This window comes from Haliotis asinina, chromosome 5, assembly GCF_037392515.1.
Source record: "Haliotis asinina isolate JCU_RB_2024 chromosome 5, JCU_Hal_asi_v2, whole genome shotgun sequence".
In the NCBI taxonomy this organism is placed as follows: domain Eukaryota; kingdom Metazoa; phylum Mollusca; class Gastropoda; order Lepetellida; family Haliotidae; genus Haliotis; species Haliotis asinina.
Genome location: NC_090284.1, coordinates 20,211,582 through 20,235,488, shown reverse-complemented (window position 1 = coordinate 20,235,488; position 23,907 = coordinate 20,211,582). Strand labels below are relative to the sequence as shown.

The 23,907-nt window shown below is 40.3% G+C and overlaps 3 protein-coding genes and 1 pseudogene across 3 annotated transcripts; 1 reads left to right on the top strand and 3 right to left on the bottom strand.

Annotated features, from left to right (window-relative positions):
* The first annotated feature begins 5,405 nt into the window (after positions 1-5,405).
* Positions 5,406-8,665, top strand: LOC137284446 (histone H1, gonadal-like). Its single transcript, XM_067816248.1, has 2 exons — positions 5,406-6,095; positions 8,531-8,665. The coding sequence occupies exons 1-2, from the start codon at positions 5,490-5,492 to the stop codon at positions 8,588-8,590; spliced, it is 666 nt and encodes a 221-aa protein (XP_067672349.1). The 5' UTR covers positions 5,406-5,489; the 3' UTR covers positions 8,591-8,665.
* Positions 8,666-10,502: 1,837 nt separating this feature from the next.
* LOC137284233 (uncharacterized) lies at positions 10,503-11,760 on the bottom strand. Its single transcript, XM_067815965.1, has 3 exons — positions 11,560-11,760; positions 11,234-11,362; positions 10,503-11,095 (listed from the first exon to the last, which is right to left on the bottom strand). Exons 1-3 carry the CDS (start codon positions 11,645-11,647, stop codon positions 10,503-10,505), a joined length of 810 nt encoding a protein of 269 aa, XP_067672066.1. The 5' UTR covers positions 11,648-11,760.
* A 2,288-nt stretch (positions 11,761-14,048) lies between these two features.
* On the bottom strand, positions 14,049-15,306 carry LOC137283794 (uncharacterized; annotated as a pseudogene).
* A 2,023-nt stretch (positions 15,307-17,329) lies between these two features.
* LOC137283583 (coiled-coil domain-containing protein 137-like) lies at positions 17,330-23,018 on the bottom strand. Its single transcript, XM_067815161.1, has 7 exons — positions 22,839-23,018; positions 22,133-22,266; positions 20,780-20,892; positions 19,623-19,681; positions 19,219-19,304; positions 18,703-18,791; positions 17,330-17,553 (listed from the first exon to the last, which is right to left on the bottom strand). Exons 1-7 carry the CDS (start codon positions 22,925-22,927, stop codon positions 17,332-17,334), a joined length of 792 nt encoding a protein of 263 aa, XP_067671262.1. The 5' UTR covers positions 22,928-23,018; the 3' UTR covers positions 17,330-17,331.
* Between the last annotated feature and the right edge of the window lie 889 nt (positions 23,019-23,907).

The following is a 23,907-nucleotide window of genomic DNA, read 5'->3' as shown; positions in this document are numbered from 1 at the left end:
TCGGCCTGACGAGCGAACGCTTTAACCACTAGGCTACCCCACCGCCCCCCGCCTTTAGCAATGTCGCGGGATGGTGGTCACCATAAGTAGACTTCACACATCGTACTTAAGTGGGGAAGCGAACCCAGGTCTTCGGCGTGATGAGCAAACGCTTTAACCACTGCCCCACCGCCCTATGACGACAACGATGATGATGATGGTGATGATGATGATGATGATGATGATGATGATGATGATGATTATGATGATTATGATGATGTGGACGATGATGATAGTGGTGATAATGACGACACTGAACGCAATGTTAGTAATATTTTGGTTGATGATAAACATGATTAAGAGTGTTTATTATGACGAGGAGGATAGCTACAGATATGGCATGAACAATGCCAAAATACCCCAGTCATGTGGAAAGGTATGTGTAATATACACAAACGCGGCGCATGTGCAGATGATGGAATGCGGCTGTAACCGCAATGTTACATATTGTGGGTTTTCCTGTTCTGTTCACGGAATACAAAGCGGACGTGATAAACCAGCATCTGTGAAAGACCACGACCAATGCGTTCACGTATTGCATAAAGTCTAGCATCGATAGCTGCTGTTTTAGATGCATCTAATTAAAGGTATAACGATATGGATTGTTGTGCAAGATAAGTCTGTGTATATATGTATATATGCTGAAGTACGAGAGAGAAACAGCGAGGGAGAGGGGTGGAGGAGAGGGACAGAGAGAACGAGGGGTGAGAGTGGGAAAGAGGGAGAGAAAGAAAAGGGAGAGAAAAAAACGGGGAAAGAGAATGAGAGGGTGGAGGAGAGGGAGAAAGAAAGGGGAGGAGAGTGAGAGAAAACTGAGAGAGAGAAAGAGGGAGAAAGAAAGAGGAGAAAGGGAGAGCGAGAGAGAAGGGTAGAGGCACATACTATCCCCACTCCTCCGTGAAAGTCGCGTATCAGCGCAAAGACCTCTGATCAACACTCGCCACTTGTGTATCAATAAATAACCCGGATAGGCTTGGCCAAGACCGGAATAACGATAATCTCCACGGATGTCTACCGAGAGACACAAGCAGCCCTTTCATGTCCATACAGTAGCCGTTCACTGTACACCACCTAAACCAACATGCATTTAAAACACAATTACCCGTGATCTGACATTTTTGAGGTTTGTGTGATGTTCAGAGTCGCGCTTGAGGCAAATTCCTCGCATTACATCTGTGTAAAATTGGACAGTTTCAAAAGCGCCAGGCCTTCAGAAAACGTAAACCCCATTCCAGTTTGAAAGTGTAATAAAGAAAACAAACTGTTATGCATGCTATAAACCTCGTGTGACGTCATCCTATTGTGTTGGTTGAAGGTTATTTCTCTTCAAGGTTTTTTTTTTTAATATTTGTGTTTTGAATGGAAATCCCTGGGATATAACATAAAATCCCCTGGGATGTTGCATAAAGTACCTGAAATTATATATGAAATCCCAGTGATATCACCTCGTGGTCTGTACACTATACTTCCTCGTTAGAAGGAAAACAAATTTCAGAATTTATTTAGTGAATATTAATGTTGTAGGTAAGATGCTTGACAGGAATGGACATTGTCTGAACATGGGGAGCAGTTCGGTCCTCGGTGCCAACTTCTTATCCCTCCAGACCTTCGAGCGGGTCAGTGGGCGTAGTGTTGAACGTTGTGCGTGTCCGTATTGGAAGGATAGTCGACATAACTTCAGACGGATGCTTGCGGGTCTTTTCGCCCTAGCTTCCTTGTCTTGTAAGCAATTTTACAAGTTCACGTTTCGCTGCGGGTCCTGTATGTTCTAAGTATGTAAAATGACTATTAAATTGTTTTTTCGTCTACAAGTTGCTAGGAATATGTTGTTTTACCACTCTAATGCATAGCGAGAGTTTACAGCTGACAGTATTTCTAAAGAGAAAAATCGATTGCAACCGACACAAAAAATGACGACAATGTGATTAAGAGGGCCATTTTTTTATCAGATTGTTGCAAAAGGTTTTTCCCCGTGGGTTACAGGTTTTAAGTCTCATTAAAAACCCTCTGACATGTCAACAATACATATATTGCTGTTTTATGTGCGCTTTATCAGTTTACATTACATCTTCATTTAAAAACACAACAAAATGAAAAGAAATATATCCATATAGATTTAAATTGTATAATTGCAAATAGATGTGTTCTTGAGTGCATATCATATATACATATATCTTGGAATGATTTTCAACCTTTCGTATCAACAACGGGGATCGGAGGTCACTGTGTTTTGGGAAGGGTAAAGTAGGGTCGGTCAACAAAGGGCACCTGCTCATATGTCAAATATACAATAAAGAGTTCTACAGAGACGAGTGTATCGTAACCTCGGAGGTTGAGGCCTATTTCCGATCACTCGAGTGTAGTAATGTGGTATTAAGCAGAGAGGATTGAGTTCTGGGCGTCACCCTGGTTTTACAGTGTAAGTTTACAAGCAGACTGCAAAGGTTTATTTGAATCTAATACACACGGGGATCTTGTTCTTACGTTCAACGAGGCCTTTAGTCTCGGCGTATGTGTCAGACACGCACGATCGTAACACGCAGTGCAAAACAGATGGACGCCATGCTTCTACAGCCGAGAACACCGAGACAAAGAGATTTGAATTCACTTCAGCTGGGTTTAATAAGCTACACTTACCACCACATATATTCAGTGCCTCTGTGACGTCGTTTGTCAAGGAGGGGGGTCGTATATTTAAATTAATGAGGGACAAACAATGTTGAATCGACATAAGTCCATCTCGACCGCCGTTATAAGTGGTAGCTAAATGACTCTCACATGCTATTGCATAGCAAAATTGTGTATTGTGAAAATAAATCAGATTTCATCTTCATGTGAGTGGGTATGATTTTACGCCGCTTTAGCAATATTTCAACAGTATCAAGGCGAGGGACACCAGAAGTGGGGTTCCCACATTGTACCCATGTGGGAATCGAACCCAGGTGTTCGGCGTGACAAGGAAACGCTTTAACCACTTGGCTACCCACAGCCCCAAGTGCGTGCGTGCGTGCTTGCGTGAGTTGGTGAGTGAGTAAGTGAGTGAGTGAGAGGTCTTATGATGCTTTTAGCAAATGTCCAGCAATATCCTGGTCTGTAACGTCACCCAAACTTTATAGCAGTTGTTGTATACAGCGAGTGCATTGTATCAACTCTACGGAAGGGTTACCTGAAACAGAGTGAGTGAGTTAAGTGGGGCAGCACCACTGTGGGCTTTGTTGCCATTTGGGAAATCGAACTCATTACGTAACGAACGAAAGCTTTAACCACTGTCCCATCGCTCTCGCCCCCATATGAGTCGATATATGTAGGAATTTTATGCTCTTTTAGTAGTATATTTAAAGTGTACAGAAACTTGCCTATAGTTGTAATGTTTATATTCGTAAGGCTGTTTCGTTTGTCCCCAAACCTGGGCCCAGATTTTCGAAGCTCCCTTAGCGCTAAGATAGACGTAAGTGCCATACATTCACATTATCTTACGACTGTCTTAGCGTTAAGAGAACTTCGAAAATCTAGACCCAGGACAGTGTGTACATAGAAACTTTGCACCTGAGTAGAACTCGCATATTCATTGTTTTCCTGAACCTGTTGATACCAAATGATTGATTAATTCTCGCACTGAAGTGGATATGCACAAATACACTCAAAACAGAATGTGCTATTGAATTACCGCTTTCCCCATCTATATCATAATAACAAGAAACGGATAATGACTGCTCTCGTCAGTGTGCCTGTGCTCGTAAGTAATAACGGTCACTAAATATTCCTAAATATTAACATGGAAAGTTAAGATTTGTACCACCATTTCATATTTCTGTGATCTGTCATGACGGATAAACGGTTATATATATATATATATATAATGCATTGAAAACGCGTATAGTTGAGTCACCCAAGTTAAATTAATTATTGTTTCGGTGACTGGACTAGAAACATTTTGACAGCCTTTTGTTATGGTCAAATCCAATCTTTATGACAGACTTTTTTGTCCAGCAATTGGATAGGTTTGAGTGGGAGAAGAAAAGCGTAACGGTTCCATTAATTACTTAATCTATGCACAAATATCTCTAAGTATTGGCACCCATGCACCACAAAGCAACAACGCCCTGAGCACATCACATAAATCTCCTTTCAAAATAGGGGTTGTCGTACAACGAGAGGTACTTGATTTGTCTGTCCACCCAGTTATGACCACTTCGACGGACTTGTTTTACGTACAGGTATCTGACTGATATACGTGGGTGTTGTGAGGGCATGGGTTGGTCACTCTCAAACAGAAACCTTTATAAACCGGATTATACCGTTTCCGGACAACCACGTGTTCCTATTTACGGATCGAGATTTAGAGTAGTATCTTTTTCTTGTTTACAGTTTTGCGCTCTGAGGCAAATCGACTCTGGGGATTCCGCAGAAAAGTAGATTATTAGCCGAGAGTGTTTCATAACTATCAGTGGAAATCAAGGTAGCTCAGTGGTTATAGCTTTCGCTCGTCATGCTAAAGGCCCGTGTTCTAATCCCAGCATGGTTAGAAAATGGTAAGTGCATTTCTGGTTTTCCCGCAGTTATATAACTCTGCACATCACACCACAGCGCTTCCGACAATGATATCACACCTGTTCCGTCAAATAAAGGGCAGTGTTATCAAAAATGAAAACATCGAATTGGACATTTTTATAGCGCTGCATGCCCAGAGTTCTGCTTATGTGCGGTTAGTAGAATGCTCGTTGAAGAGGATGGTTTTAAGATAAGATCGGAAACTCTTGATATTTCCGACATTTTTATCAGGTAATCCATTCCAGGGTACAGCACCCGCTCTGCTAAATGTTCTCCCGAAAATGGAGTGTTATTTGATTGCGCTGATAATAAGTACTCTTTCTTTCAATAGTCCAATAATCCATTTGGGATCTAAAGGAAGAATAGGTACCCAGTAGTCTCTGTTTGAATAAAAAGTGGAGTGGTCAAGAGTATTGTTCAAAGTGCAGAGTCCGTTATACACAATGCGGGAATACAAGGCTCAACTGACGGAATGGAACATTGAACGTGACAGAATTGCACGTGATAAGAATGGGATATTGTCTAGTGCGGCTTAAAAAATATTACTCACTGAATATTTGAACTATCAATACATTTTAGAACTGTTAAATACAATATCTCAATAAATTGTAGCTAGCACAACTACAACACAGAAATTAATACCAAGTTTTAGACTTCTGTATGAACATAAGGTATATTTTATGAACGCTTTAAACAATCTGAGTTGTCGGGGCAAGTTTCCCAACCTGTAATGCTCACAAAACCAACCCCACATGTTTAAAGTGAACTTGTCCGTGCACGAAATTCACGTGCATATTGTTTCCTTCCAGGTCCGCGCCGTCTGGTTTAAAATCTCACCGCCATTTGCAGTGTGTTTTTCACGGTAGCTGGTGTTGGAACGTGTTCTTGGATCTAAAGACATGGCTAACACGGCAGGACCGTCAAAGAATGGCGTTAGGAGAGCGCCCGCCACACACCCGTCGTGGTATGAGATGGTCATTGAAGCAGTTAGCAGCAACAAGGACTCAAAAGGTGCTTCCGTTCAGGCGATTAAAACTTACATCGTTGCAACGTATCCAACCGTTGACCAGAATTCAATGCGACACCACATCAAACGTGCGCTGGAGAAAGGAATCAGACTTAAACTGTTAAAGCGGCCGAAGGCTTATGAAGATGCCACTGGACTGACGGGCAGGTTTAAATTGGATAAGGTCACAGTCGCGGCGGAAGCGAAAGCGAAGGCAAAGAAACTGAAGAAAGCGGAGGAAAAGAAGGAAAGCGCAGTGAAGAAGAAAACATCGCCAGTGAAACGTAAAACAAAAACTGAAAAGTCAGAGAAGACTGAAAAATCAAAGAAAGCTGGTGCAAAAGCGAAGACAAGTAGTGCCAAGTCGCCGAAGAAGGTCAAGAAAAGCGTAGAAACGACACCAAAGGTCTCCAGGACGAAAAAAGCTGAAATGAAGACCCCGAAAAAGCCGAAATCGGCCACCGCTAAGTCCAAGGTGACGGCTGCTGAAAAACCGAAGGTGAGTTGTGATCTGAAGCTTTCACACTTCTGTATCCGAATACTTTATCAGTAGTCAGCTCCTCAAATCCGTTTTTTGAAAATCGTAGAGTATTTTTCATATAAAGTCCGTGCTTACATGGTCCAAACGAGGTATATCAATGAAAAGTTAAACCGAGAACTATTACACTTAGGTATATTTTGTATAGTGGTAGAACTAAATAATAAAATTGTTCACCGCATGCTTCAGAATAAATGTTGTCTTTGTTAGCACTTCATCATGATACAAGTACTTGTTTCACCGGCGTTCTAGAGGTTGGTGATTCCAAAACTGAAAAGTACAACTTTATTGATTGCAACAAAATAAGAGGTTGTCATCCATAAAGTTGAATCTTTGTTTTCTCATTATGATAGGATGTCCTTAGGTTATACGATTTTGTAATCACTACCACCACCGCGTGTGTATTTATTATGAAATTTATCTGTGACTGCAGCCTTTGAACTGAAAAAGCATCGAGGTCAGGCTGTCCTGTCATCGTTGCTAGGATCGGTGCTCATGTCAATCACTGGATTGTCAGACCCGATTGCTCCCAGACAGCCATCGTACTGCTAGAACACTGATGAAAGTTTATACAGCGGTAATTCGTAATAAGACAGGTCTGGGTCAGGGAAGAGGGCATTGTAGGTGTGCTACAATGTCAAAGTAGCAACCAGGGGCCCGTCCCTCGAAGTGATCGTAACGCTAAGATGATCGTAACTCCCATGACTTACGACAGTCATTGCGCTACGATCGCTTTGAGAACGCGGTCCAGGCAGTGTAAGCTACCATGGTATTTGTAAGTTAAGCAAATTAATGTACTTAAATGTTAAAGTTTTCCTTGTCTACAAACGTGGAAGCCGTACACCTGTAGTGAGACCTGAAACTTGAGTTTGGGAACCTTCACTCCATATAACATTTTAAATACTCCTTGCCAATGTTTTGGGGGTTTTGGTTTCAAATTCCGAGCAGGAGTTTCTTGCGGATATTTTGATTAAAATAAAATAAGTAAACTGAATGGATTATTTGAAGCCAGGGTTTTCTCAACGCCCCCGACCCCGAAACTATTTCGAATTGATCTCCAGTTGTTAAATTTGCAACAGTCTATTGTAACGGGCATGGCGAATGAGAACACGTGGATGAGGTTCTGGTCAGCGTTTTGTAAAACTATTCTCAAGAATACCCGATTAACGTCATTTTTGTTTTTGAAACTCAAGTCGATCGTGTCGAACGTGTCAATGATAAAACCAGTCATAACATAATACTTTTGCTTTTCCGTTTTCTTATTATCGCCTATTATTGGTAGCTTGATTTTTGTATCGTTTATTCTTTGAGCTTCCAGCGGAGCTAGACAAAAGACCCTTTGCTAGATTTTGAGTCTGGACGAGTTTAATATTGTCAGGCGACTTATTTTGTCATACAAAAGACTTCTTGCGTATTTTCCGAGTTGGTATTAATCACCATCACGACGCCAGTGGTGCAGAACTAATCTGTTTTGTACATGGGTGTGAAACTAGTTCCATGTTGCAAACTGGTATTACACATGACTAGTTCCGGGGTGTAAAGACTGCATTAAATAGTTTTTCTTGTAGATACCTCATCCCAGAGCAAAACTGACAGGCATGAAATATAGTGTACATTAAACAGTGTTATATATAATAACACATTACGTCATTATGTTACGCGAGCAGGATTTAACACCATGCACTAGCATAAATATCATTTTAAGGAGTACCACAGGTGAATTATATCTCGGGCAAGGCGTCGTTTGGCGCCGTATTTCCAAACCCTTTTTAGGTACCCAAGATCAGGGTTCGGGATAGAATAGGCCTTCAACAACCCATGCTTGCACAAAAGGCGACGATGCTTGTAAGAGGCAACTAACGGGTCAGGTGGTAGACACGTCATCGGTTCCCAATTGCGAAGATCGATGCTCATGCTGTTGATCACTGGATTATCAAGTCCTGACTCGATTATTTACAGACCGTCGAAATAGAGCTGAAATATTGCCGAATGTGGCGTAAAACTTAATTCCCTGAGTCAGGGTTCAAAGCCAAGGTTCGCCCTGCCTGTTTCTAGTTACGTCAGCACTAAATCCTTGGTGCACAGCATGAATACGTATTCGCATTTGAGATGCAACAGCATCAGTCACGTCATATTTATGATTGGGCGTGGACACGATGGGTCTCGACCCAACAAAAAGAATACTAGAATCTGTACTTTTCTTAGAAAGTATCATCCCGACTGAAACATGTTGGGTTGTAAATGTTATTGCATATTCACATACACATTAAAGTCGGCGAGCCTGACCACCCGAACCTGTTTGCCGTCTCCAGCCACATCCATGGGGTACTGAAGACAATGTTCACACAAATCACACAAATTACTTAAGGTGCCTCATAAGTGTTCTTTTGTTTCAGGCAAAACCCGCCAGTAAGAAAGGAACACCAAAGAAAAGCAAGGCAAAGACAAAATCCTAGAGCCAGACAGTTTTATATGTGAACTTTTAATTGCAGGATGTAATTGTTTTAAAATAAACATTTTAAAATCACTGTTTCTTTGGCGTTTATTTTCACCTCCATTTAGATTAGTGGTCGCGATAGGTATTGTACGAGTGCGTGCAGAAATAAAAAATATAAATAAGCAGTCCAGATCTTTTGCGTGTGAAATTTTCAGTACAATCCTGAATCATAATAAAATTTATTGTTTGTATGTTGCGGTTTTAAGGTACTTTTAAAAATTGTCCAAAACACGCACACAAAACTGGTTGACCAGCGTATGGACTAATGTTTTAATTTCGCACACCTGGCTAATCTTCCCCCACCCCCCTTCCATAAAAAACCCCTCAGAAAACACAAAAAACATTGGTCGAAATCAAACTGGCTTTAATCTGTCATGCTGTGACACGTTGGGCACCGTAAACCGTCTCGTGTTCAACCTTAGTTATTTGATATGTTCTTTAGACTGTTTTCACGGCTGTCTGTACATCAAGTCTGGACCAGACAATCAAATGATCAGCAGCATGAGCATCGATCCACGCAACTGGGATGTGATGACGTGTCAACGAGGTCCGCAAGCCTGATCACCCGAGTCTGTTACTCTCCTTTCACTAAAAGCATGGTTTACGAAAGTCAAACCCAGATCTAGAGGGGTATTCCTTTGATGTAAAATAAAGCAATAGAACGTTTTGTTACCGGTTAAACGTCACCTTGTAAAGACCATCACAATCGAATTTTAAATGACAGCACTTGAGAACAAACATTGGCTTCTAACAATCAGCATAAGCTACCTGCCTGGTGACTTACGTTTGTGACAATCGCAGGGCCGTAGTTAACTTTCCTTAATAGGGGTGTGGGAACTATCTGTGGCAAAACAAAATGTTATGTCAATACTTTGATGTGTAAAAAAAATCCTCTGTCATCTCTCCCCTCAATTTACTTTCAAGAGAACGTTTATTGACATTACTTTTTACAAATGGGCCAAACAAGTGCCGTGGGTGACTTGCTATTTTTAGTTCAAAATTAGATTTGGGATACATATTTTCCTTCAAACAAATTTCTTGATATTTTGTATCCAACCACTTTAATGCCATTTCGAAATTCTTACTTTTGCCTCATATGATCCCGTGTTTCGTTTTAGTTTTTTTCTTGTGATTTAGGATGCTAGTGGTCGGGCAAAATACTCTCAACCCTTCGCAGATTTTCCTTTTAGCGCCATCACCAATTATGGTGTCTTTCAGAATCCAAATGATGCTTATGCTTTTTTGTCAGAACAGTACATGATAATGTCGCTTTTGTTGTCCGCTTTTAAGGATCCATGGCATAGAGGCATGCAGCTCATACATACTTTTGTGCGTTGCACACGTGACGATTCGGGTTAGAATTGATTTTCAATAACCGATGTTTGTCGTTAGAGGCGATAAGCGGGCTCGGGTGGTCGGGCTCGCTGTTGGTTGACACGTCATCGTATCCAAATAGTGCAGATAGATGCCCATGCTGTTGATCACTGTCTAGTGTCTGTTTACACACCGCTGCCATACAGCTGGAATATCGCCGGGTGTGGCCTTGATAACTAATCTTTAAATACTTAAAGTATGTTATGTTCTTGCTATGAATGAATTTGGTTTGAAGGAAAGGTTTGGTGTCATCTCAATACAATAACGTCACCATAGGCTCAGTACATGAAGCCTGTTCCCCATCGACTCAACACGTAAAGAATGTTCCCTGGCTTAAGTGTTATTGTTCTTTGTACTGACTTTAGTACACCAGCCCTCATATGTAGAATATTGCTGACAGCTGTGTAGGACAAGAAAGACAAGGTTGTAAACAAATAACAAAGACAGTGATTTGAACTGTGACAAATTTGTATTGATTACAAAACTGTAATATTATATTAACATTTGTTTCTTCTGAACAGTTTGGTAAAGCGACGGAGGAAAGATTTGGACTTTTGGACATTTTGTTTCTGATTGCAGTTTTCTATCAAATTGGTTCTGCTGAATGACATATGGTTCCCAGAAAATACATTATTTTGTGAGAGTTCATGATGCTTTGTTGACTTATTGTCTTGTTTATCAGACACAATGCCGTCAAAGCACGAGGTCTGTGTAGGCCCTGACCTCTGAGCAAGTCCAACATCCTCTCCATCTCCAGAAAGTACACACAATCTTTCAGTTCTCAACATGTCCACCTCCTTCAACAAGCGGCCCACCCGATCCCCGAGAAAGACTTTCTCATCCAACAGTTGTCTGACTTTCCTCTGAAGGTGTCGATTCTCCACTCTCAGACATTTGGAACGGAGTCGAGCATCGCGTAGGTCAGCCCTGATAATGTCCACCTTGGTCAGGGCAGCTGTCAGCTGCAACTGGAGGTCAAGCTCCTTCACTTCCTGTTTGACCTCTTCACTACAGTCCCATTGGAATGGAGGCTGGGGACGAACAGGTCTTGGTTTTATTGTCACGTGTTTGGGAACCATGTCCTGGAACTCTGAAATTACAATTCGAATCTAGTATGTACTCAATTCAATGGCAAGTCTTAAAGATATTACTATGTTAAATGAACTAGAAGACTACTAACAATAAGTAAATAATTGCTTACTTAATAACAACACACATGCACACGCACCTTTCACTTCTCTGTGTTCGAACCACTGTGCCACCTCGGAATCAAAGCCCTCACACTCGGACATGGTCAGACGTCTGGCGAGTGGCTTTGGTTTTATTGTGATGTGTTTGGGAACCGCATCATGAAACTCTGGAATAACAAAAACAGGATTTAGTCAAGAAACAAGTGAATGGAAAAGTGTGAAACAAAATGTTCACATCTATGTGAACCTTTACATCTTCGTGAACAATTAAGAAAGTGTTAAAATGTAGTTTCTGCTCAGACCCCTTTCTGACGCAATAGAGGCGGTTGTGGTACTGAAAACTTACAGATAACTCCACGCTCACCTGTCGGTTCTATACGGGCAAAGCACTCTGCCACCTCGGGATCAAACCCCTCACACTCGGACATGTTCAGGCGTCTCGTGACTGGCATAATCTTGAGATAATATCGATAAATGAAGAGCGTACTTCAGTGCTGCTGTAGCTGGCTGAGACAATGTCAGACAATGACGTGACGTCACAATATCACTGAATGACGTCATAGCGACCGTCGAATCGGTAGATTTCGCTGTCACCCGTTCGACGGAAATACCTTCGGAAGAAGTCGGCGCTTTTTGTTTCGAGTGTGTTCTGATTGTCACACATCGGCCAGAACATACCGAGATAACTTGATGCTCTTTTTTCTTTGGTCCAGTGATGATGTCTCTTTTATGTATTTCGTTTCTGTCATCACTATTGTGGCATTTCAGAATTGCAAACATAATATGCTGCACAGAAAGGCAACAAGGAAATATACAGTTTTCATGTAAGGATTCATTTCAGCGGCTGGTGAGGGTATGGAAGTGAGATGGGTTTGCGTTGGCCAGTGACGACATTGTTTCAGTTACGTATACATTGTGCTAAACTCGTTAAAACGTTCCTATTTCTGCACAAAGTGTAACCAGATTGTGTGTCATTCAACCACGTGCATTCCATTTCATATTTCAACAAATCACAAACGTATAAGAAAGGTCGATGTGCCTAATACTCTGTGTGTTATCTCAGTTTGGAAGGAAAATCATCCGGTTTTCATTTTACACCGTTTTCCTTCAGAAATTAAAATTAGCGTTGGCCGCCCATAATTGTAATGCAGATCAACGCAGCATACGAGATAGCAGTACGTCGGTAAGGATATTTTAGACTGCTGAAAACTATATGGAACTTTTATGGTGCATTAACGTCTGTTTAATATTCTTACCCAGAATTGAAAGATCCTCTTTTGCACACGCTCTTGCGCCTTGACTACAGTCGCCCCTTACTTACACGCGAACGAAGTCCAGACCATTTTCAGTCACAGCTTTTCCCAAATCTGTGCGGTTCAGTTTCCTATTCTGAGATATATAGGGCGACTGACGGGATTGAGTGGTCAGGCTCGCTGACTTGGTTGACACATGTCATCGTATTGCAATTGTCTGATCCAGGCTCGGTTATTTACAGACCGCCGCCATGTAGCAAGAATATTGCTGGGTGTATCGTTAAACACACAAACTGATCGTTTTACATGTTATAGTCGTTCTCTCACAGTATTATACAGAATTAAGTGGACAATCTAGGGGAAGTAATCCCGTAAACCTTGACCGATAATGAAGACATGCTTATGAGAATTACTTCCCCTGGGGAGAAGAAAAGATGGTGTCTAAGAGGGAAGCCTTTTTCGGTTCGTAGGTTTGTGAGAGCCAGTGACCACATTGTTCTAAACTTATACATTGTACAAAAAGCGTTACAACGTTCCTATTTCTTCACAAAGTGTAACCAATTGTGTCTCAACCAAATTTATTGTATTGGATATAATTTCAGCAAAAAAAACCCGTATATGATGGGTCATATATATGCCCATACTCTGTCTCTTATCTCAGGGGCGGTGGGGTAGCCTAATGGTTGAAGCATTCGCTCGTCACGCCGAAAACCCGGGTTCGATTCCCACACATGGGTACTATGTGTGAAGCCCATTTTCTGGTGTCCCCCGCCTTGATATTGCTGGAATATTGTTAAAAAGCGGCGTAAAACTGGACTCACTCACTCACTCACATCTCAGTGTGGAAGTATGATCAAGTTTAGTTAACATCGTTTATCTTCATTATGTGCGATTAGCATTGTCCGCCCGTAACTGTAATGCAGAAGAAAATCCGGGCCAATTTTGGTCATAGGTTTTTCCCAGTTTGTACGGTTCACTTTCCTGTTCTCAAATATATAAATGGACTGACGGGATTGGGGTGACGAGATTGATACATGTCATCGTTTGTCAATAATTGTCTGGTCCAGACTCAGATATTTTCAGACTGCCGCCATGCAGCTGAAATACTGCTGAATGAAGCTTTAAACAAGCAAACAAACAAATCGCTCAAATGGTTGTAGTTGTTCTTAAACTGTTTTATACAGAACTGAGCGGACAATCTAGGGGAAGTAACCCCGTTAGCCTTGCCCGATAATGATTACATGCTTATGAGACTTACTTCCCCTGAGCAGAAAAAGATGGTGTCAAATAGGCAAGCTTAATTCGGTTCGTGGCCAATTCGTGAAGAGAGATACGGCTCAAGTTTAACACGTAAAAATAGATCTTCTTCTTGTGTTTCCCCCTAGGCATAATTGTCCCATGCAAACAGATCGAGTGGTCTGACCTTGTGCCTTGCTTGTGTGTAATTGCTCATAACATCTGATTTTACATCAGCCGTCAGGCATCTAGAATATTGCTGACCACGGCCTAGGACAAGAAAGACACTGTTGTAAACAAATAACAAAGAAAGTGCTTTTGTACTGTAACACATTTTTATTGATTACAAAACTTTAATATCACGTTACCATTTGTTTCTTCTGAACAGTTTGGCAAAGCGACGAAGGAAAGATCTGGACTTTTTGACACTTTTTTTCTGATAACAATTTTCGATCAAACTGGTTGTGCTGGATGACATAATATGGTTCCCAGAAAACACATTATTTTGAGAGTGTTCATGATGCTTTGTTGACTTATTGTCTTGTGTATCAGACAGAATGTGGTCAAAGCACGAGGTCTGTACAGCGCCTGACCTCTAAGCAAGTCCAACATCCTCTCCATCTCCAGAATGTACACACAATCTTTCAGTTCTCAACATATCCACCTCTTTCAACAAGCGGTCCATCTGACCCCCGAGAACGACTTTCTCATCCAACAGTTGTCTCACTTTCCCCTGAAGGTGTCGATTCTCCACTCTCAGACATTTGGAACGGAGTCTAGCATCGCGTAGGTCAGCCCTGATAATGTCCACCTTGGTCAGGGCAGCTGTCAGCAGCAATTTGAGGTCAGGCTTCTTCACTTCCTGTTTGATCTCTTCACTACAGTCCCATTGGAATGGAGGCTGGAGACGAACAGGTCTTGGTTTTATTATCACGTGTTTGGGAACCATGTCCTGGAACTCTGAAAACACAATTCGAATCTAGTATGTGCTCAATTCAATGGCAAGTCTTAAATATATTACTAAGTTAAATGAACTGGAGGACTACTAACAATGAATAAATAAATAATTGCTTACTTGAACAATGTGAGGGTTGAACGTAGTAACAACACACATGCACACGCACCTTTCACTTCTCTGTGTTCGAACCACTGTGCCACCTCGGAATCAAAGCCCTCACACTCGGACATGGTCAGACGTCTGGCAAGTGGCTTTGTTTTTATTGTGATGTGTTTGGGAATCGCATCATGAAACTCTGGAATAACAAAAAACAGGATTTAGTAAAGAAACAAGTGAATGGAAAAGTGTGAAACAAAATGTTCACATCTATGTGAACCTTTACATCTTTGTGAACAATTAAGAAAGTTTTAAAATGTAGTTTCTGCTCAGACCCCTTTCAGACGAAATAGAGGCGGTTGTGGTACTGAAAACCTAAAGATAACTCCACACTCAACTGTCGGTTCTATACGGGCAAAGCACTCCGCCACCTCGGGATCAAACCCCTCACACTCGGACATGTTCAGGCGTCTCGTGACTGGCATAATCTTGAGATAATGTCGATAAATGAAGAGCGTACTTCAGTGCTGCTGTAGCTGGCTGAGACAATGTCAGATAATGGCATGACACCACAATATCAACTATTGACATCATAGCGACCGTCTAATCGGTAGATTAGTCTTGGATCCAGTATATGGATGCGGAAGAAGTTTCTTCACGTCAGCCGAAGTATACCAAGTACTTCTGGTGTTCGTTGTTCTAATATCTATGTTTCTACGTATTTGGTTGTTGTGTTGGTCGAATGTAACTCGTTTCTAGAAAAGGGTTTCTTGAATTGTGAGCTATGTGGCATCATTGGAGAGGCATCTTACAATTGCAAACATAATATGCTACTCAGGAAAATAACTAGGAAATATATTTGTCGACATCTGATTGAAGTGGCAGAAAGAAGTGGGTAAGTAAAGAGTGAGTGTGACATGTTTAAACCTCCTGGTACCTGGTTCAGTGATAACATTTAGTCGCATCTACGTTTGAAGGACTTATGAATTATAGAAAAAGTCGTTCCAAGGTTCTTATTTCTACACAAAGAGTAACCTAATTGTGTATCTCTCAACCCGAGCTGATTGCTTTATGTCAACATATCAAGAAAGTATTTGTATATTACATGGCCAACGATGAAAGAATCGGTGTGTGTTGTGCTCCACATACTCCGTCTCTTATCTCAACTTAGTAAATTTTATGAAAAAAGATTTCTGTTTACATTCCAATGTTTTTCTTCATAATCTACGAGTATCGTATACCGTCCATAATTGCTGCTGAAGGCGGTGTTAATATCTGAAGGCCGGTGAGGATATTTTAGACGGCTGAAACTATTGCTAAACTGCTATATAGTGCCCTCTGTCTAATATGTTTAGACAGAGTTTGTAGACAGAGGCAACTACCGGGATCGGATGGTCAGATTCACTAGATAGTGAATGATATACACAGATATAAGGTGATACTGTTGATCACTGGGTTGTGTTTTTCATGAGTGAACTGTCATTTTGACTGTCAACATAAGAAATTGCCAGAAAAGAAAATTGACGGAGACCATCTGGATTCACCGCCCTAAACCTGATATTAACTGGGATCATGGCGTTTTCCTATGGTGTATGAAAATAATACTAAGCTATCAGTGCATACGTTTCTTCATGTTTCCTTTACTCACTGTCACACCTTGATTCGTGCTTCGGCATATGTGCTTTTCTTATCATTGATTTCATGAGTGGATTCCAATCAGTCCTACCATGTACATCCACTCCTCGTTGCATAAACACTCCGTACATCCAATGTATTAACATACCATTTAATCTCTTTGAACTCTGTGCATCAAAACACATCACTTATACATCCATGACATACATCTAAATCTGTTATACTATCTCACTGGCTTCCTGTATAGAATATACTTGTATATTTTTCTCGTTATCATATTCTGTCATTCACCAGATGAAAGGACAAGAAGTAGCCAAGAATTGTAGTGTTGTAAATATTAAAGAATTTGTAAATATTAAAGTGTTGTAAATACTAAAGAATTCGGATATAAAACATACTGTGTTGGGAAATCAGCCGTATATAACGAAATTATAATAGCTCAAAATTTGATTTAAAACCGAACGCGTAGCGTGAGGTTTTAAATACAAAATTTAGAGCTATTATAGTTTTGTTATATACCGCTGGTTTTCCAACACAATACGTGTATCTCCATTCTACCATTACCGTGTTATTCAAATTTTAAACAAATACTGAACGTGTTGGAAAATCAGAGGTATATCACGTGATTATATACCTCTGGATGACTTTGATTAACCAATCACAATCCAGTATTTACAGACGTCATGGTAGAATTTGTAAATATTAAAGTGTTGTAAATATTAAAGAATTTGTAAATAATAAAAGTGTTGTAAATATTAAAGAATTTGTAAATATTAAACTGTTGTAAATACTGAAGACGTTTAAATCCATACCATTAATTGTTGTATTACCTATCAACTTCTAAATGCCAATCAACATCTGCATTCATATAGCTGGAATATTGCTAACCACTGCAAACAAATCACTGTTTAACTTCGTCAGAAACATCCCCTTTGAAGAAACAACAAAGCCTTCAGTTTCAGTTAAATCTCTTCATCTTTTTATTTTTCAATTCCCTATAAAGCTGTACAGCTTTCTCCCTCTCGTGATCCATAATGTGTTGCTGTGCCATAGACAGGTTTTTCCTCTTGACGGTCTGCCCTAACTCACGCTGTCCTCTGTGGCCACCTGAGGTCATGTGCTGACTGTAGCTGGAGTTGCTTGTGAAGACCTCTTTCAGCAACAGGGACTTCTTACCTGGCTGGAAAAAGAAATAGTGCTAATGTTATGTGAAGGTTCCAACACTTTGGATGATGTTCCGGATTACAAATCACCACTGCTTAACCTGGGTTCACCTCTTGCTGTGAAGGATGCTTGTCTTGTGAGCACTTCTTACCAACACTTTGAAAGATGTTCTGGACTACAAATCACCACTGCTTAACCTGGGAGCACCTCTTGCTGTGAAGGATGCTTGTCTTGTGATCACTTCTTACCTTCAGACTTCTTTGCCCCATGTCCATAGCTTATCCTAGAAACTGGTGTTCTGTGATCACTTCTTACCTTCAGACTTCTTTGCCCCATCTCCATAGCTTATCCTAGAAACTAGTGTTTGTGATCACTTCTTACCTTCAGACTTTTTTGTCCCATTTGCATAGCTTATCCTACAAACTAGTGTTCTGTGGGCACTTCTTACCTTCAGACTTCTTTGTCCCATGTTCATAGCTTATCCTAGAAACTAATGTTCTGTGATCACTTCTTACCTTAAGACTTCTTTGTCCCATCTCCATAGCTTATCCTAGAAACTAATGTTCTGTGATCACTTCTTACCTTCAGACTTCTTTGTCCCATCTCCATAGCTTATCCTAGAAACTAATGTTCTGTGATCACTTCTTACCTTCAGACTTCTTTGCCCCATCTCCATAGCTTATCCTAGAAACTAGTGTTCTGTGATCACTTCATACCTTCAGACTTCTTTGTCCCATTTGCATAGCTTATCCAAGAAACTAGTGTTCTGTGAACACTTCTTACCTTCAGACTTCTTTGCCCCATGTCCATAGCCTATCCTAGAAACTAGTGTTCTGTGAACACTTCATACCTTCAGACTTCTTTGCCCCATGTCCATAGCCTATCCTAGAAACTAGTGTTCTGTGAACACTTCTTACCTTCAGACTTCTTTGCCCCATCTCCATAGCCTATCCTAGAAACTAGTGTTCTGTGATCACTTCTTACCTTCAGACTTCTTTGCCCCATCTCCATAGCTTATCCAAGAAACTAGTGTTCTGTGATCACTTCTTACCTTCAGACTTCTTTGTCCCACATGCACACTTGGCCTTATCCTAGAAAATCTTTGTTCAGTGGTCAGAATTTATGCTGCATGCTGTTAGGATTTTTCCTTGTGTGCACTACTCACCCTAGGAATTCCCTGTTCTGTGTGTGCTTTGCGTGGAAGGACGGACAAGCTTGGGGGAGCATGGACTATATCACCAAACTGTACATCATCTGAAGAAGGATGTGCGGTACAACATCATCAAAGAGAATCTTTGCCATCAGGAACTTTTAACTACCACAAAAAACATTCTACTTTAGAGAAGTTTTCTGCAAAGAATATACAACTTTAGGAATATATGTGAAAAGAAACTAAATTTATGGACATGATGTCCTTAATCCCTTGATAATCATTTGCCCAAAAAAGCCTAGTTGTCATGGATGTCGCAAAAAGCTGTTCAGAGTTGCCTCCCTCAAGTATGCCAGGATCTAATGATCCTTCATTTTAGTCTAAGATTTGGCTTCATTCTGTTCTTGGTTGTCAGGACCAAATCCTTGCTTCTATTCAGGTAGGTGTTTATCTTGTTATTGCATCCTGTGTATAGGATTACAATATACAAATTTGTTGTTAAGAATTAAACAAGATTGAACTGATTTAGACCTTTGAACTGGCTGAAGTCGCGTTCTTTTTCTCTGTCTTTTTCTTTTTTCTTCTCTTTGTGTTTCTGCTTGTGCTCTTTTGATCTCCTGCAAAGTGAAGGCATTCAGTGAGTGGTCATAACATGAATTCCAGTTTCTGGCATATGATATGACTGGCCCAACATGAATTCTGCACCATGCAAGAGTCTGTTCCTTTGGCAAATGCCTACAGTTTCTACATGGAAAATAGATTTTGCAAACATTATTAATGCTGACATTGTTGTGAACTGACCCTCTGACTTTTTGCTAACTGGGAAGATGATCTACTACATCAAAGCAGTCAGCCACTGAGAATGAAACAATGAAACCGATAAAACCAGTGGAAATAAAAAGATTAAACCACTGAAATTGTTGCAGTGTACTCACATTTTCATTTTTTCTGCTCTTTTTGTTCTTGCAGGATTTACATCTCCGCTTCTGTGAAACTGCAATAAATTTATATTCTTGTAGAATTTCACTGCCTATATATCCACAGCATGACATTTTTCAAATTGTCAATGGAAAAAAAACACTGTCAGTATGCATTATATGCATTGATATGATATTAAAATATACACATTCTTTATCTGCTCCTTTGCTTAGCACAGTGAGTGAGTGAGTGAGTTTGGTTTTATGTGAGTTTTAGCAATTCTTAGGGTTCATTATTTGTCATAGAATAGAAGCGTAATGATAGTTTTCAGAATCAGACATAACCTCTGCTTGCTCATCAGTCCCAAATATGAAAAAAATTGATCTCTTGTCACATTTTCTATCGTTAATAAACATTCAAAGGCACAGCGTGCATCAAAATTAATTGTTTATTGTTGGCCTACTGTTGTAAGTGTGCCAAACTGTGCTCAATAACTGTGCTGACAAGCAAAAATCCCCACTGTGGGTTTGACACTAATGACCGCTAGAATTCACAACCAGTTCTAACTGAATCAATTTTAGTTCAAATTGGGACTAACAATATCTGAAGGTCTATGCAAAGCAGCTTCAAAGGCTGCAATACCCTATATGGTGAACAGATACATGCAACTGTTATATCAAGCACTGTTACACAGGTCAAAACATCAGCTTTAACATACAGATCTTAGTAAATTGATGACTGAACAAATACTATGTATACATTTCTCATAAAAATTACGACTAGGTGACAGCAGCCTATAAATCCCATTCCTGGCCACAGTCAAACCAGCGACACACGTCACTATATCACTGCAATATTCTTTAATGTGATGCTAATTTTGTAATGAGTATGGTTTTACGCTGCTCTTAGCAACATCCAGCCAATATCACAACAGGGGACACCAAAACTGGGCTTAATACATCTTCCCACGTGGGGAATTGAACACAGACCTTCTGTGTAACAAGAGAACGCTTTAACCACTATGCTATCCTACCCCCATCCACAGTAAGTAGCCCAGTTTTTTACACAAGCATGGGACCCACTAACCTATTCTGGCTCCCATTCAAACAGGGTAAAAATACATAAAATACAATCAAAATGATCACTTGTGACGGATTTTAACTGCTTTACTAACCATAAACTTATCTACAATGTCTTCATCATCTACTGTTCTCATGGATGATTTGTTGAAACTGGGTTGACCTGTCTTTCCTGATGTATTTCTGGTTTCTGGGTCACTGACCTTAACTGAAATAGAGGCATCCATACATTTATCATCTTTGTTTTTAGTGGTGGCATATTGTGGCTGTGTGCGAAAACCACAGGTCATGAATCTGGAGAAGTTAAACAATTTGGCTAAAGAGAGTCTTCAAAGAGCGTACGTAGTGTTATGATGATTATGTATAACAAATGAAAGTTGAATCAAGACTGGCATCAAAACATAACAGGCTTTCGATCATCTAACAGATAGCAGAGACAAGTTATTGCACAAACTATTGGCCTCACTGTTGACTTTGTAATTTGTTAATAACAATTTGCATTATGGGGTCTTACGTTGCCTAAGCAGATATGACAGATTCTTTCTAATCTAAATTTCTTTAAATCATTTCACATTTACCCTGAACAGTATTTCCTGATTTCCTACAACTGAAGAAATATGAACGTGTAGAATCATCACTCACTGCTAATCATGATATAAAACTTTCAGCGGAAGTACTTTGATTTGGATGAGCACATTATCTTCACTTAACTCTAACCTGCCTGGTTTGGGTTTAGAAGGATGAAAAAAATGTGAATGGCATCAACATTCTGTTGGCAAAAAATAGGATATTTCATGCGTCTAGTGAAATATCATGGATCCCTGTCATTGAGAGACATGAACAATGTAAAACATGACAGTTTCCACATCACTTGGCCATCAGAATATCAGTGTGAGTTCACTTAGCTGGAAGTTGGTCATACAATGTGCATAATTGCTGACCTAATGGTGAAATGCATATGTCACTGCCATTTACTTGTTTGACAACAGACAGATTAGATAATCTTTTGGGTAAGAGTTCCACCCCTACTCCCCTTCCCACTAAAAAAACAAAATTACTAACTGAGATGCATACCTCACACTATATATACATTCAACCAACAAGAACAGGTTTAAAAATAACCAATGAACATATTTTAGTTTTGGAATATTACACCGGGCAAGGTGGAAATAAACTATGTGAAAAGAGGGGAATACGGGCAGAAATCTCTCCATGTTTTGTGGTCATGAAGTAATTCTGGAAAAGCGATGTCACTGCACACAATTTCAGAAATTCAGGTCATATATGTATGTATAGGGAACAGGTCAAAATGGCCATACGACAATATGGCCACAATGACCCTAGTCAAAATGGCCACAAAAAAGTATGGATCTACTGTACACTCGGTATTCTCATCACTTATATATGATACAAACTAATTGAAGGACAAGAAGATCAGCAACACTTGCACTTATTCTTCCTCTTCTTAACACCTCCATGTTGCTTCTGCGAGGCATGACGTTTCATGGAAGCTCCCAACAAAAGGGCCTTCTTGGGGATTTCCTGGTCCACATTTCTGGGTTTCTGGTTGTGTTGACCTTTACTGAGAAACATTGTCAGTTAAATGATAAAATTCAAGTCTTGCGATTGTGTTTTTACTTTCAGATATGTGATTGTGAGTGTGGATGGTAAGTGATGTACACAAGACCAGCAATATACCCAGGTGTTTTTCGGGTTTACATTTACCAATCTGATTCCCAATACGTTTGTACTTGAACTGTGATGAAATCCTTTCATGTAACCTTGTGAACGTATGAAGTGAACCCGATTGCGATGTGATTGCTGCGATTGTACTTGAACTGTGATGATATCCTATCCAGTGGCGGATCCGGGTGGATGGGGTGTTGCAACCCGGTAAACTGCACTCTAGCCAAAGTGAACATGAAGTCATGTTCTGATTCTCAATCAACACTCCAACCCCCAACCCACTGAAGATAAACATGACAAAAGTGCACACACCCCCACTTTTATTTAAAAGGCTGGATCCGCCCATGCTTTCATGTAACCTTATGAACGTATGAAGTGAACCCGATTGCGATGTGATTTTGCAAGCCAAAATAGAGGGCAATACGATACGTAACATTTTCGTTTCTTGTATCATCTAAAATGTCCTACCGCGCTTCACTTTCCACTTGTTTTATTGGATCTAGCGGCTTTACTTTCTTGTGTTTCCTACTCTTCTGTGGTTTTCCTATTCTTCCCATGATCAACGAATTACTGTCGCTCACACAACACTGACAACACGACTAAAATCAAAACACAACAGCGTGGTCAGATACTTCCGTATTTCACGACATGCGCAGTGGGGACTTCCGCTGTGGAAAAAGTTGCCCCGCCCACGACCTAGACTTGCATAAGTCTATAAGGTAATAACAGTTACTAATGATTTAATGGTATAAATTTAATGATTTAAATGATATTTTCAAGAAAAAATACCAGTAAAAGACTGACGTCCTTACTGTGTGCCTGTCAAGACTTATCTCTTTAAAAGATTGAAATACTATACATCCATGGGCTTAATAGCATCAGGGATACTATAAGTTTTCACATCCTGTCGAGGGAAATACGGGGTTTTATCAGTCCCGAGTAAATCAAAACTCAACATTCTTACATGAGGCTAGACAAAGTAGTACATAGGCTCCCTGATAGCATTCAGTCCAGCCCTGGACTTTGAGGAAGGCTGTCCACATGACCTGTGACCTTGTCTTCATGGAGACATTCCATCTGTTACAAAATATATGCATATTCTTCAATTTCAAAATTATGAAATACACATGTTAAGAACAGAAGAATTAATGTCATATTTTCTCTGCAGTGTGATGATATACACTGAGGTTGTTCCAAAACAAAGGCCAAACAGAGCTAGGATACGGTATCAGGGGTTTTAGACAACGTAAGGCATAAAAATATAAAAGAAATAAAAAAATGAAAAAGTAGAAAATACCCGGACATTTTATCTTTAATATCAATTAAAGTTTTTAAAGGATATATTCATCTATTTCGCACAAATATATCAAGTGTTTCCTACAAAAATGACCCGTGAAGATCCAGGGTAGAATAGGTTTTCACAACCCATGCTTGCCACAAAAGGCGACTATGCTTGTCGACTACGAGGCGACACGTGTCACCGGTTCCCGATTAAGCAGGTCGATGCTCATGTTCTTGACCACTGGGTTGTCTGGTC